The following is a 14,593-nucleotide window of genomic DNA, read 5'->3' on the forward strand; positions in this document are numbered from 1 at the left end:
AAGCACTGTATTATCAGGTACAGTCCTTTCGGCTTCAGAAAAGCAAGCGGGTCAAAGGCGCTTCCTTTCTGCACAGAGTCAAGGGAAGAGGGAAAAAATCTGCACCAGACAGCCAGTTCCCAGGATCAAAAATCTTCCCCCGCTTCCTCTGAGTCCACCGCATGACGCTGGGGCTCCACAGGTGGAGCCAGGTGCGGTGGGGGCACGTTTCGGGAGCTTCAGCGACCAGTGGGCTCGCTCACAGGTGGATCTCTGGGTTCTGCAAGTAGTATCACAGGGATACAAGCTGGAGTTCGAGGCGACTCCCCCTCGCCGTTACCTCAAATCAGCCTTGCCTGCTGCCCTCGGAGAAAGGGGAGGTAGTACTGGCGGCAATTCACAAGCTGTGTTTCCAGCTGGTGATAATCAAGGTACCCCTCCTTCAACAAGGCCCGGGTTACTATTCCACAATGTTGTGGTACCGAAACCAGACGGTTCGGTGAGTCCCATTCTATAATTGAAATCCTTGAACACTTATATACGAAGGTTCAAGTTCAAAATGGAATCGCTCAGGGCGGTTATTGCAAGCCTGGACGAAGGGGATTACATGGTATCACTGGACATCAAAGATGCTTACCTGCATGTCCCCATTTACCCTCCTCACCAGGAGTACCTCAGAATTGTGGTACAGGACTGTCATTACCAATTCCAGACGTTGCCGTTGGTCTGTCCCCGGCACCGAGGGTATTTACCAAGGTAATGGCCGAAATGATGATACTCCTTCAAAAAAAAAAGGGAGTTATAATTATCCCTACTTGGACGATCTCCTTATAAAGGCGAGGTCCAGGGAGCAGTTGTTGGTCGGAGTAGCACTATCTCGGGAAGTGCTACAACAGCACGGCTGGATTCTGAATATTCCAAAGTCGCAGCTGGTTCCTACGACGCGTCTACTGTTCCTGGGTATGGTTCTGGACACAGAACAGAAAAAAGTGTTTCTCCCGGAGGAGAAGGCCAAGGAGTTGTCATCTCTAGTCAGAGACCTCCTAAAACAAATACAGGTGTCGGTGCATCAATGCACGCGAGTCCTGGGAAAGATGGTAGCTTCTTACGAAGAAATTCAATTCGGCAGGTTCCATGCAAGGATCTTCTAGTGGGATCTGTTGGACAAGTGGTCCGGGTCGCATCTCGGATGCATCGGCTGATAACCCTGTCTCCAAGGGCCAGGGTGTCGCTGTTGTGGTGGCTGCAGAGTGCTCATCTTCTAGAGGGCCGCAGATTCGGCATACAGGACTGGGTCCTGGTGACCACGGATGCCAGCCTTCGAGGCTGGGGGGCAGTCACACAGGGAAGAAACTTCCAAGGACTATGGTCGAGTCAGGAGACTTCCCTACACATAAATATTCTGGAACTAAGGGCCATTTACAATGCCCTAAGTTAAGCTAGACCCCTGCTTCAACACCAGCCGGTGCTGATCCAGTCAGACAACATCACGGCGGTCGCCCATGTATACCAACAGGGCGGCACAAGAAGCAGGATGGTGATGGCAGAAGCCACAAGGATTTTCCGATGGGCGGAAAATCATGTGTTAGCACTGTCAGCAGTGTTCATTTCCGGAGTGGACAACTGGGAAGCAGACTTTCTCAGCTGGCACGACTTCCACCCGGGAGAGTGGGGATTTCATCCAGAAGTCTTCCAAATGATTGTACACCATTGGGAAAGGCCACAGGTGGACATGATGGCGTCCCGCCTCAACAAAAAGCTAAAAAGATATTGCGCCAGGTCAAGGGACCCTCAGGCGATAGCTGTGGACGCTCTGGTGACACCGTGGGTGTACCAGTCGGTTTATGTGTTCTCTCCTCTTCCTCTCATACCCAAGGTACTGAGGATAATAAGAAAAAGAGGAGTAAGAACTATACTCATTGTTCCGGATTGGCCAAGAAGAGCTTGGTACCCGGAACTTCAAGAACTGATCTCAGAGGACCCATGGCCTCTGCCGCTCAGACAGGACCTGCTGCAGCAGGGGCCCTGTCTGTTCCAAGACTTACCGCGGCTGCGTTTAACGGCATGGCGGTTGAACGCCGGATCCTGAAGGAAAAGGGCATTCCGGAGGAAGTCATCCCTACGCTGATTAAAGCTAGGAAAGAAGTGACCGCAAACCATTATCACCGCATATGGCGAAAATATGTTGCGTGGTGTGAGGCCAGGAAGGCCCCAACGGAGGAATTTCAGCTGGGCCGTTTTCTGCACTTCCTACAGTCAGGGGTGACTATGGGCCTAAAATTGGGTTCCATTAAGGTCCAGATTTCGGCTCTGTCGATTTTCTTCCAGAAAGAACTGGCTACACTGCCTGAAGTTCAGACATTTGTTAAGGGAGTGCTGCATATTCAGCCCCCTTTTGTGCCTCCAGTGGCACCTTGGGATCTCAACGTGGTGTTGGATTTCCTAAAGTCGCATTGGTTTGAGCCACTTAAAACCGTGGATTTGAAATATCTCACGTGGAAAGTGGTCATGCTGTTGGCCTTGGCTTCGGCCAGGCGTGTGTCAGAATTGGCGGCTTTGTCATGTAAAAGCCCTTATCTGATTTTCCATATGGATAGGGCAGAATTGAGGACTCGTCCCCAGTTTCTCCCTACGGTGGTATCAGCTTTTCATTTGAACCAACCTATTGTAGTGCCTGCGGCTACTAAAGGCTTGGAGGATTCCAAGTTGTTGGACGTAGTCAGGGCCCTGAAAATTTATGTTTCCAGGACAGCTAGTGTCAGGAAAACTGACTCGCTATTTATCCTGTATGCACCCAACAAGCTGGGTGCTCCTGCTTCAAAGCAGACTATTGCTCGCTGGATCTGTAGTACGATTCAGTTTGCACATTCTGCGGCTGGACTGCCGCATCCTAGATCAGTGAAAGCCCATTCCACGAGGAAGGTGGGCTCTTCTTGGGCGGCTGCCCGAGGGGTCTCGGCTTTACAACTTTGCCGAGCAGCTACTTGGTCGGGGTCAAACACATTTGCAAAATTCTACAAGTTTGACACCCTGGCTGAGGAGGACCTAGAGTTTGCTCATTCGGTGCTGCAGAGTCATCCGCACTCTCCCGCCCGTTTGGGAGCTTTGGTATAATCCCCATGGTCCTTACGGAGTCCCAGCATCCACTTAGGTCGTCAGAGAAAATAAGATTTTACTCACCGGTAAATCTATTTCTCGTAGTCCGTAGTGGATGCTGGGCGCCCATCCCAAGTGCGGATTGTCTGCAATACTTGTATATAGTTATTGTTTAACTAAAGGGTTATTGTTGAGCCATCTGTTGAGAGGCTCAGTTATTGTTCATACTGTTAACTGGGTATAGTATCACGAGTTATACAGTGTGATTGGTGTGGCTGGTATGAGTCTTACCCGGGATTCAAAATCCTTCCTTATTGTGTCAGCTCTTCCGGGCACAGTATCCTAACTGAGGTCTGGAGGAGGGTCATAGAGGGAGGAGCCATGGCACACCAGATAGTCCTAAAGCTTTCTTTAGTTGTGCCCAGTCTCCTGCGGAGCCGCTATTCCCCATGGTCCTTACGGAGTCCCAGCATCCACTACGGACTACGAGAAATAGATTTACCGGTGAGTAAAATCTTATTTTTCTACATGTTCCTATAGCACTGTACATCTGTGCTTTCTCAGGATAACTATTCTCCATTCTCCAACAGCATTTTCAGTTCCAGGTCCTACCTTTTGGGTTAGCCACAGCCCCCAGAGTATTTACCAAGATTATGGTGGTAATAGCAGCTTATCTCCGCCAGCAGGGGATAAGAATTTTTCCATACCTCAACGATCTTTTAATCCTGGCACAGTCGCAGGAATTGCTCCTATGTCAGCCGCAACAGACAATAACGTGTCTGCAAAGTCACGGGTGGCTCATAAATTGGGCAAAATCGACTCTCTTCCGTCACAGCGGATGACTCACTTGGGGGATGTAATAAATAAGCAGGTGCGCGACCAACAGCAGCAGGTAGGAGGAAGGTCAGTTCCTCAAAACTAAACAATAAAAAGGATATGTATACCAGCGCTGGCTGAACAGATTAATCCGTTAAAATTTATATTAATAATATGATAATAATAATAATAAGGATGGTTTGCTCTATGTATAAAGGTAACAATTTATTTGACATAACACATGTAACAAATCTAAAAGAAAGGAATTCCTGTTGCCACAAGGTGGCGATAAAATTTCAATATATCTTATCTGGATTTAATTTCATAAATTCCACATTCTCCTGTATTAGAATTGTCCATTCCTAAAGGCTAGGACAGCCTCTCTTTGTGCATTCACTGTAATGGGTAAATAGTTACCAGATCCCCACGTTGGTAAGCATCAGCGTTGGAACAAGTCCTTTAGTAGCTGTAGGGGTGAAGTAGACCAATTGGACAATTCTAATACAGGAGAATGTGGAATTTATGAAATTAAATCCAGATAAGATATATTGAAATTTTATCGCCACCTTGTGGCAACAGGAATTCCTTTCTTTTAGATTTGTTACATGTGTTATGTCAAATAAATTGTTACCTTTATACATAGAGCAAACCATCCTTATTATTATTATTATTATTATTATCATATTATTAATATAAATTTTAACTGATTAATCTGTTCAGCCAGCGCTGGTATACATATCCTTTTCACTTGGGGGATGTATTGGATTCAAGTCTTCAGAGAGTAATCTTACCTCTGAACAAGATATCCAAGGTTTAGTCAAGGATTCAGGACTTGCTACACAGTCAAAAGGTATCCAGTCATTCAGCAATGTGTGTGATGGGATTGATAGTGTCAGCGTTCGACATGGAATATGCAAAGTTCCACTCGAGGCCTCTGCAGCATCTGATTCTTGCCAAATGGAATGGGTTGCATCAGATGATAAAAACGCAGATTATGGTTCTTACAATAGAAGTAAGAAGGTCATTAGCATTGTGGCTACAGATATCCCATCTGGACAAGGGGAGACCCTTTTGGATATCAGATTGGGAAATTCTGACAACATATGCCAGTCTTCAGGGCTGGGGAGCAGTAACAGGAAGGGTGTGTTTCAAGGGGCAATGGACCATGGAAGAAGGTTGCCTGCCAATAAATATACTGGAACTTCGGGCCATATACATGGCACTGATTCAAGCAAACCACATTCTTCGGGGAAAACCAGTTCAGATCCGCTCGGACAATGCGACAGCAGTAGCATACCTCAACCATCAGGGAGGAACTCGCAGCTGAAAAGCGATGAAGGAGGTAAGTCACATACTAAAGTGGGGATAACTTCATCATCCAGCCTTGTCAACAGTGTTCGTTCCAGGAGTCCTAAACTGGGAAGTGGATTTTCTCTGTCGACATGCCATTCAGGCAAGCGAATGGGCTCTACACCCAGAGGTCTTCCAGACCCTAGTAGATAAGTGGGGGTTGCCAGAGATAGATCTCATGGCATCCCGTCAGAACAACAAAGTTCTTGCATACAGGTCAAGAACAAAGGATACCAGAGCGATCTTTGTGGATGCCCTGTCAGTGAGATGGGACTTTCATCTGGGTTATGTGTTTCCTCCAATCACCCAGTTACCCAGGGTGGTGTGAAAGATAAAGCAAGGAAAGGGTGCCGTGATACTAATAGCTCCGGCTTGGCCCAGAATGAATTGGTACACACATCTGCAGAGAATGTCAATGGATGCCCCACTTCTGCTCCCTCAACGTCCAAATCTACTGATGCAGGGTCCTTGTTATCACAGACATCTGGATCGACTGTCTTTGACGGCGTGGCTCTTTAAACCTCTGTCCTGAAGTCAAGAGGCTTCTCACAACAGGTAAATCAAACAATGCTCAGAACAAGGAAACCTTCCTCAGTTCGCATTTGTCACCGAATATGGCAAACCTATATTCATTGGTGCAGTGATTGGAAAATGGACCCTAAGTCTTTCAGAGTTGCCAGGGTCTTAGCTTTCCTTCAGGCAGGAATGGATAAAGGGTTGAAGGTGGCTTCCTTGAGAGTGCAAGTGTCAGCATTGACTGTATGGTTCCAAAAGAAAATTGCCAACTTACATGATGTGCGTACTTTTTTCCATGGAATGCTGCGCATTCAACCTCCTTTTGTTCCTCCTCCAGTGCCTTGGGACTTAAATTTAGTCCTAAAGGCACTTCAAGTTGCCCCATTTGAACCACTTAATAAAGTGGATCTTAAATGGTTGATAGCTAAAGTTCTCTTTCTACTGGCCATGGCATCAGCTAGAAAAGTATCAGATTTAGGGGCATTGTCATGTCGTTCCCCAATTCTGATTTATTTTATTTTTTTATCCAGATAAAGCAGTTCTGAGAACTAGATCTGGGTATCTTCCCAAGGTGGTGTCCAAATTCCACCTTAACGAAGAAATTGTAGTCCCGGCTTTCCAGGTACCGGGCCTTTCTGTGGGAAATGCTTCGCTGGACATGGTCCGTGCCTTAAGGATCTACGTGGATCGTACCAGTGCCATCCGAAAGACAGATTCTCTCTTCATTCTCTACGGATTTCACAAGAGAGAATGGCCTGCTGATAAGCAGACACTGGCAAGGTGGCTTTGGATGACGATTTCAGAAGCATATTCTCAAACTGATCTCCCTGTTCCGGCTAATGTCTCTGCTCACTCTGCTCGTAAGATAGATCCATCATGGGCAGCACAACGCGGTGCTTCAGTAGAACAGATATGTAAGGCAGCCACATGGTCTTCCATTAATACATTCATTAGACATTATGCCATGGATACCTTTGCCTCTCATGACGCTGAGTTCTGGCGAAGGATTCTCCTGTCCAATCAGGAGCGTCCCCAACATTAAATTGCTTTGGGAAATCCCAATGTTATCCTGTGGATAACCTGTGGACCCTGCTGGAGAAATATACGTTATGGTAATAACTTACCGTTGATAACGGTATTTCTCCTAAGTCCACAGGGATCCCACCCTGACGCACCTGATTTGAGGATCCTTTTACTCACTAACCTCTTCCTTCTTGTACGGAAGGGTGTGTATGTGTGTTGTTCTCGCCTGATTAGGGCTATATATGATGCTCCTGCCTTGAGCTTTGGAATACAACTGATTTGCCTGAGCCAGGAGGCGGGGATATATGGACGGGCCCGTTGCATGCTGGGAGGCCGAAAAGCGTTGACTAATTGGTGCAAATCCGCTGTCGCTTCATCATATCCCAATGTTATCCTGTGGACTTAGGAGAAATACCGTTATCAACGGTAAGTTCTTACCATAACGTATATTTTAATAAGTTCTATTACCTTTTTTATAGTGTAATCTTCAACATAATTCTTTTCATAGGATCTCTAAGTTATATTTGCTAACGGTATGTATTTTTTGCATGTTTTCTACCAGACTAAGAGCCCCAAAGTCCCCAGATGCAACTGCTGATATTGGTCAGCATGAGTTTTCCTACGCACTCCTGCCCCATGAGAGTATGTATTTTAATATAAGACTTTCTGTGATGAAGCATGCCTCAATTCATATTTGTTTGGTATTAGTAAGCGTCTAAAGTCATTGTGTTTAAAACTTCAAATAATTACTAGTTAAGACAGGACGTTCTGGGATTACTCTTTCATGGAAAAATGCGCAAGATGAAAGCAGTAGATCTTTTTGGTTTTCTTTCCTTCTACTCAATTGTAGTTGGGCTGTGGAAGTCAGTAAAGGTTATAATGAAGCCATGTAACACTGTAAATAACGTTATAGATTAGTATACTTAGGAACAAACAAATAAAATCATATTAAGATGGTTCTTCGTAATCAAAAAGTGTTGAAATCACTTGTCTTTAATGAGAACTTATTTGGATGACGTACATCATGGGACGCTATGACATTGAGGGGGTTGGTATGTAAATGGCCAGACATAATGCTAATTTGATGTATTAAAATGGATTCCATTTAAGGGAATGTATAGCCACATATCACAAGAGGGCTACTGAGGGCTATGTGCATAAAATACCGCCCGTCGGGATCTCTGCTGTCTCAATACCGACGACGGGATCCCGACGTGGGTACTATACCACCGTCGGAATACAGGTGACCTAGGTGATTCCCCCTCTATGGTTGTCCACGACACCCATAGAGGGAGAACAGAACCTGTGGTGTGTGAAGCTCGTCACGAGCCCGCAAAGGGCTTTGTTGCGATTGCCACCCTGCCGGCATTCTGCTAAACTGGATGCTGATGTTGGTATCTTGACCATTTACCATCCCGTGTGGTGGTATATCATGTTGATCCCCACTGAGGACAAACTAATGCATATTTACTAAAGTATCTGCATTTAACTGTGGTTACTGTAAGGCCCCTGTACTGTGCTAATCACTGTCACCATGTTGCACATTGATAATTTGCATTGTCTGTCTTGTTGCTTTGAGAACTGTTAGATATATATAATTTTCTTTTTTTTTCGCCTTACACATCTAGGTTCATTTCAGGAAGCTGGAGTAATTCAGAGTGCATACAACTTCTGTTTTCCCCTTCTCACCGCCTCCTCTCTGCTTACTGAGCCTCGCAAATGGAGTGCCTTTACTGTCCTGTCTCCAGCAGTTGTCCTGGAAACTGTCAAAAAGGTAATTGCAGTCTTCATTTCACAGATCAATGTTATGAAGTATTAGCACATTCTGTATTTACAGGTCCCTCTTCACCTACTTTCTTAATGTTATTCTTTTTAAGAATAGCTCTGCTAAACGAAGTTGCTTTATGAAGAATACAAATGCATTCATTTTTATGTTTTTAAGTTTATTTTGTTGCAACAATCATGCTTCAGAAACCCTACCAAGTGACAGACTTGTACAAAAAACTGTAACAATATAACAGTGGCCACAGATTATGCACAGTAATGACTGCACACATTATACACAGCTGGTCCTGTTTTGTTCTTTATTCTCTTCAGATGCCTCCCACACATTGTGGCAGAAATGGGTCTCTGCAGCGTGCTGTGCACATCATGGTAGAACCTGGTATCTCAGCATTGCTAGTTTCCCTGTGCTCCTCTTTGAGGTGTAAGAGAAAATTAGTGATGTTACTGGTCGCCAGGCTCCTTTTTGGTGGCACTTTATAATTCTAGCTAAGAACTGAGTACCCCCTTTTGTGCCCTGCAGTTGCACACATAGGGGGTCATTTCGACCCGATCGCACGCTGCACTTTCTCGCAACAGTGCGATCGGGTCGGAACTGCGCATGCGTTGCGTGTGCATTGCGCACGCGCGTTGTTGCGCGGCAATGGCGCTGGAAATGAAGAAAGTGGTTGCAGCGGCGACAGCAAGAAGATTGACAAAAGGAAGGCATTCTGGGGTGTCACCTGTCCGTTGGCGGCCGTTTTCGGGGAGTGGTAAGGAAAACGCAGGCGTGTCCAGGAGAACGGAGGGCGGATGTCTGACGTCAAAGCCGAGCCCATCATCACTGGATCCGTCGCACAGGGTAAGTAGGTCTAGGGCTAGTCTTGTTTTGCAGGAAACTTTTTTTAGCAAAGCAGGGCTGCTCAAGCGTTCGCAGCCCTGCTATGCTAAAATACACTCCCCCCATTAGACGGATATTAGTTGATTGCTCCAGCAGCAAAAAGTTGCTTGGTGCGATCAACTCTGAATGAGGGCCGTAGGGCGGAATTCAAATATTATTTCTCTTACGTCCTAGAGCATAGGTTCTCAAACTCGGTCCTCAGGACCCCACACAGTGCATGTTTTGCAGGTAACCCAGCAGGTGCACAGGTGTATTAATTACTCACTGACACATTTTAAAAGGTCTACAGGTGGAGATAATTATTTCACTTGTGATTCTGTGATGAGACCTGAAAAACATGCACTGTGTGGGGTCCTGAGGACCGAGTTTGAGAACCTGTGTCCTAGAGGATGCTGGGGACTCCAAAAGGACCATGGGGTATAGACGGGATCCGCAGGAGACATGGGCACACTAAAAAGACTTTGACTGGGTGTGAACTGTCTCCTCCCTCCATGCCCCTCCCCCAGACCTCAGTTAGACTTTGTGCCCAGGAGTGACTGGACACACACTAGGGGAGCTCTACTGAGTTTCTCTGGAAATAGACTTTTGTTAGGTTTTTTATTTTCAGGGAGACCTGCTGGCTACAGGCTCCCTGCATCGAGGGACTGAGGGGAGAGAAGTCAGACCTGCTTCTTCTTAGTTAAGGGCTCTGCTTCTTAGGCTACTGGACACCATTAGCTCCAGAGGGTTCGATCACCTGGTTCGCCTAGCTGCTTGTTCCCGGAGCCGCGCCGTCACCCCCCTCACAGAAGCCAGAAGAAAGAAGCCGGGTGAGTATGAGAAGAACAGAAGACATCAGACGGCAGAAGACTTCAGTAACAGTACAGCACAGCGGTAGCGCTGCGCTCCATGCTCCCACACACTTCACCAACGACACTCACAGGGTGCAGGGCGCTGCGGGGGAGCGCCCTGGGCAGCAGTTACTGGGGTCATATACACTGGCTAAAGGCATACTCTGTGCCCGGGCACCGTATATAATACCCCCGCCAGTATAAAAAATTTGAATTGTAACGGCATTACAGCGCGACGGGAAGGGGCGGGGCTTAGCTGCACAGCTCACCAGCGCCATTTTCTTGTCTCCACAGCCGCTGCAGAAACGCTGGCCCGGACTTCTAAGCTTCTCACAAGTAAAAGAGAGCAAAACGGGGGGGGGGGGGGGGGGGGGGGTGTCTCAGACAATTTGGTGCTTTTTTCTTATTCAGCAGCGCTACTAACATATATTATCGCTTTGTGGTATATGGGCGCTGGGGTGTGAGCTGGCATACTTCCTCTGTGTCTCTCTCTCCAGGCTTCCCTGTGGGTCTGTCCCCTTGTTTTGGCCAGTGTGAGTGTGGGTGGGTCGGTACTACGTGTCAGCATGTATGAGGCTGAGTGTTCCTCCCCGGAGGAAGTTACTGGGGGCGCAGAAAAGGATTTGGAAATGGCTCTGTCGGCACAGCCGACTGCTGATTGGGTGACTATGTTGAGTACACTAAATGCAAATGTGGCTTTATTGTCTAAGAGGCTGGATAAATCTGATTCTCAGACACAAGCATGGAGGAAATCCATGGAGGATGCTTTGGCTCATGTACAGACCCCCTCAGGGTCACAAAAACGTTCATTTAACCAGATGGTAGATACAGATACCGACACGGACTCTGATTCGGATGTCGATTTCAATGAGGCTACTTTACACCCAAGGGTAGTTAGGAGTATTCAGTACGTGATTGTGGCTATTAAAGATGTTTTACATATCTCTGACGAACCTGCTGTTCCGGACACAAGGGTTTGCTTATTTAAAGGGAAAAAACCTGAGGTGATGTTTCCCCCCTCTCATGAAATAAATGCTCTTTGTGAAAAGGCTTGGGAGTCGCCGGACAAAAGGTGGCAGATTCCCAAGAGAATTTTTATGGCATATCCTTTCCCCTCTGATGACAGGAAAAATGGGAGTCGTCTCCAAATGTCGACAAGGCTCTATCCCGATTGTCCAAGAAGGTGGCGCTTCCGTCCCCTGACACGGCTGCTCTCAAGGATCCGACGGATCGCAAGCTGGAGACGACATTGAAGGCCATTTTCGTTAATACTGGTGCATTGCTCAGACCTGCTGTGGCATCGGTATGGGTGAGTAGTGCTATTGCTAAGTGGGCTGATAATTTGGCTTCTGATATGGATACCCTTGATAAGGATAACATTCTTTTGACTCTTGGTTATATCAAGGACGCTGCAGATTACCTAAAGGATGCGGCGAGGGATGTTGACCTCTTGGGATCAAGAGCCAATGCCATGGCGGTCTCGGCCAGGAGGGCGCTGTGGATTCATCAATGGAATGCTGATGCCGACTCCAAGAAAAATATGGAAGCTCTCTCCTTTAAAGGTAGTGTCTTGTTTGGTGACGGCCTTGCTGACCTGGTGTCTACCGCTACTGCGGGTAAGTCATCTTTTCTTCCCTATGTTCCCACACAACAGAAAAAGGTGCCCCATCAGCAGATGCAGTCCTTTCGGCCTAATAAATAAAAGAGGAAAGGGCTCGTCCTTCCTCGCTTCAAAGGGTAGAGGAAGGGGAAAGAAGTCGACTGCAGTGTCAGGCACCCAGGACCAAAAGTCCTCCCCCGCCTCTACCAAGTCAACCGAATGACGCTGGGGCTCCCCTGCGGGAGTCCGTGCCGGTGGGGGGCCATCTCCGATTCTTCAGTCAGGTCTGGTTGCATTCGGCCCTGGATCCTTGGGTTTTAGACATAGTGTCCCAAGGGTACAAACTGGAGTTTCAGGAGATGCCCCCCCCCCGCCGTTTTTTCAAGTTGGCCCTTCCAGTTTCTCTTCCAGAAAGAGTAGTAGTAAATGCTGCGATACAAAAGCTGTGTCAACAGAGGGTCGTTGTGCCGGATCCCCCGTCCCAGCGGGGGGAAGGGTTCTATTCAAGCCTCTTTGTCGTGCCGAAGCCGGACGGCTCGGTTAGACCGATTCTGAACCTAAAAATACTTGAAAACTAATCTCTTCGAGCTGTGATTTCCAGCTTAGAAGGGGGGGATTTTATGGCGTCAGTCGACATAAAGGATGCCTACTTACACGTCCCGATATATCCTCCTCATCAGGCCTTCCTGAGATTTGCGGTGCAGGATTGTCATGACCAATTTCAGACGTTGCCGTTTGGGCTTTCCACGGCCCCGAGGGTTTTCACCAAGGTTATGGCAGAAATTATGGTACTCCTTCGCAAGCAAGGGGTCACAATTATCCCGTACTTGGACGATCTCCTGATAAAGGCGAGGTCAAAGGAACAATTGCTAAAGAATGTGGAACTGACGGTTCTGCAACATCACGGTTGGATTCTAAATTTGCCAAAGTCTCAGTTGATTCCGACAACTCTGCTGCCCTTCCTGGGCAGGATCCTAGACACGGAGCTACAGAGAGTGTTTCTTCCGGAGGACAAAGCTCTGGAAATACAGACCATGGTCAAGGAGCTTTTGAGACCGACAAGAGTGTCGATTCATCAATGCGCTCGAATGCTAGGGAAGTTGGTTGCGGCTTACGAAGCCATTCCGTTTGGCAGGTTTCATGCCCGGGTGTTTCAGTGGGACCTGCTGGACAAATAGGTCCGGCTCTCACCTACACAAGCACCGGAAAATAAGTCTATCTTCCAGGGCCAGGATCTCTCTCCTGTGGTGGCTGCAAGGCTCTCACCTCCTAGAGGGACGCCGATTCGGAATCCAGGACTGGGTCCTGCTGACCACAGATGCAAGTCTCCAAGGCTGGGGCGCAGTCACGCAGGGAAGAAGTTTCCAGGGAAAATGGTCAAGCCAGGAATCTTGTCTCCACATAAATGTTCTCGAGTTAAGAGCCATTTACAACGGCCTCCTGCAAGCGAAGAGCCTTCTTCAGGGTCTCTCTGTCCTGATCCAGTCGGACAACATAACAGCGGTGGCGTACGTAAACCGCCAAGGCGGAACAAGGAGCAGGGCGGCAATGGCGGAAGCCACAAGAATTCTCCGCTGGGCGGAACAGCACGTGAGCGCTCTGTCAGCAGTCTTCCTCCCGGGCGTGGACAACTGGGAAGCGGATTTCCTCAGCAGACACGATCTCCATCCAGGAGAGTGGGCTCTTCATCAAGAGGTATTTGCAGAGGTGACAAGGGGTTGGGGAATTCCTCTGATAGACATGATGGCGTCTCGCCTCAACAAGAAACTTCCAAGGTATTGTTCCAGGTCAAGGGACCCCCAAGCCTGTGCGGTGGACGCCCTGGTAACTCCGTGGGTGTTTCAGTCTGTATATGTTTTCCCTCCGCTTCTTCTCATTCCAAAGGTTCATAATGCGAACAAGGGTTCAGGCAATACTCGTCGCTCCAGATTGGCCACGGAGGGCCTGGTATCTGGATCTTCAGGAATTACTAGTGGAAGATCCGTGGCCGCTTCCTCTAAGAGAGGACCTGTAACTGCAGGGGCCCTGCATGTTTCTGGACTTGCTGCGTTTGACGGCGTGGAAGTTGAACACCAAATCTTATCTCGGAAGGGTATTCCCGGGCAGGTCATCCCCACTCTCCTTAAGGCTAGGAAGGAGGTCACGGCGAAACATTATCACCGTATTTGGAGAAAGTATGTGTCGTGGTGTGAAACCAAAGCAGCTCCTCTGGAGGAGTTTCACTTGGGTCGTTTCCTCCATTTTTTGCAGGCAGGCGTGGATGCAGGCCTGAAATTGGGTTCCATCAAAGTACAGATTTCGGCTTTATCTAATTTCTTTCAAAAGGAATTGTCCGTCCTTCCTGAGGTACAGACTTTCGTGAAGGGAGTGCTGCATATCCATCCTCCATTTGTGCCACCAGTGGCGCCGTGGGATCTTGAAGTGGTGTTGCAGTTTCTTATGTCTCACTGGTTTGAACCTTTTGCGTAAGGTTGAGTTAGAGTTTCTCACTTGGAAAGTGGTCATGCTTTTGGCTTTGGTGTCTGCCAGACGAGTGTCCGAGTTGGCGGCTTTGTCTCACAAGAGCCCATATTTGATTTTTCATGTGGATAGAGCGGAATTGAGGACTCGACATTTTCTGCCGAAGGTGGTTTCTTCGTTTCACATGAATAAGCCTATTGTGGTACCTGTGGCTACGGATGCTGTGGCAGTCCCAAAATCTCTTGATGTTGTAAGGGCTTT

General features: G+C 47.7%; 1 protein-coding gene across 1 annotated transcript in view; it reads left to right on the top strand.

Moving 5' to 3' along the window:
• MAN2C1 (mannosidase alpha class 2C member 1) overlaps nucleotides 1-14,593 on the top strand; it is a 136,469-nt gene that overhangs the window by 119,920 nt on the left and 1,956 nt on the right. Inside the window, exons 23-24 of the mRNA XM_063926304.1 lie at nucleotides 7,343-7,422; nucleotides 8,409-8,554. Of these exons, the coding sequence (XP_063782374.1) occupies nucleotides 7,343-7,422; nucleotides 8,409-8,554 (226 nt within the window). The remainder of the gene's footprint in view (nucleotides 1-7,342; nucleotides 7,423-8,408; nucleotides 8,555-14,593) is intronic.

The sequence above is a fragment of the Pseudophryne corroboree genome, chromosome 6 (genome assembly GCF_028390025.1).
Source record: "Pseudophryne corroboree isolate aPseCor3 chromosome 6, aPseCor3.hap2, whole genome shotgun sequence".
In the NCBI taxonomy this organism is placed as follows: Eukaryota; Metazoa; Chordata; class Amphibia; order Anura; family Myobatrachidae; genus Pseudophryne; species Pseudophryne corroboree.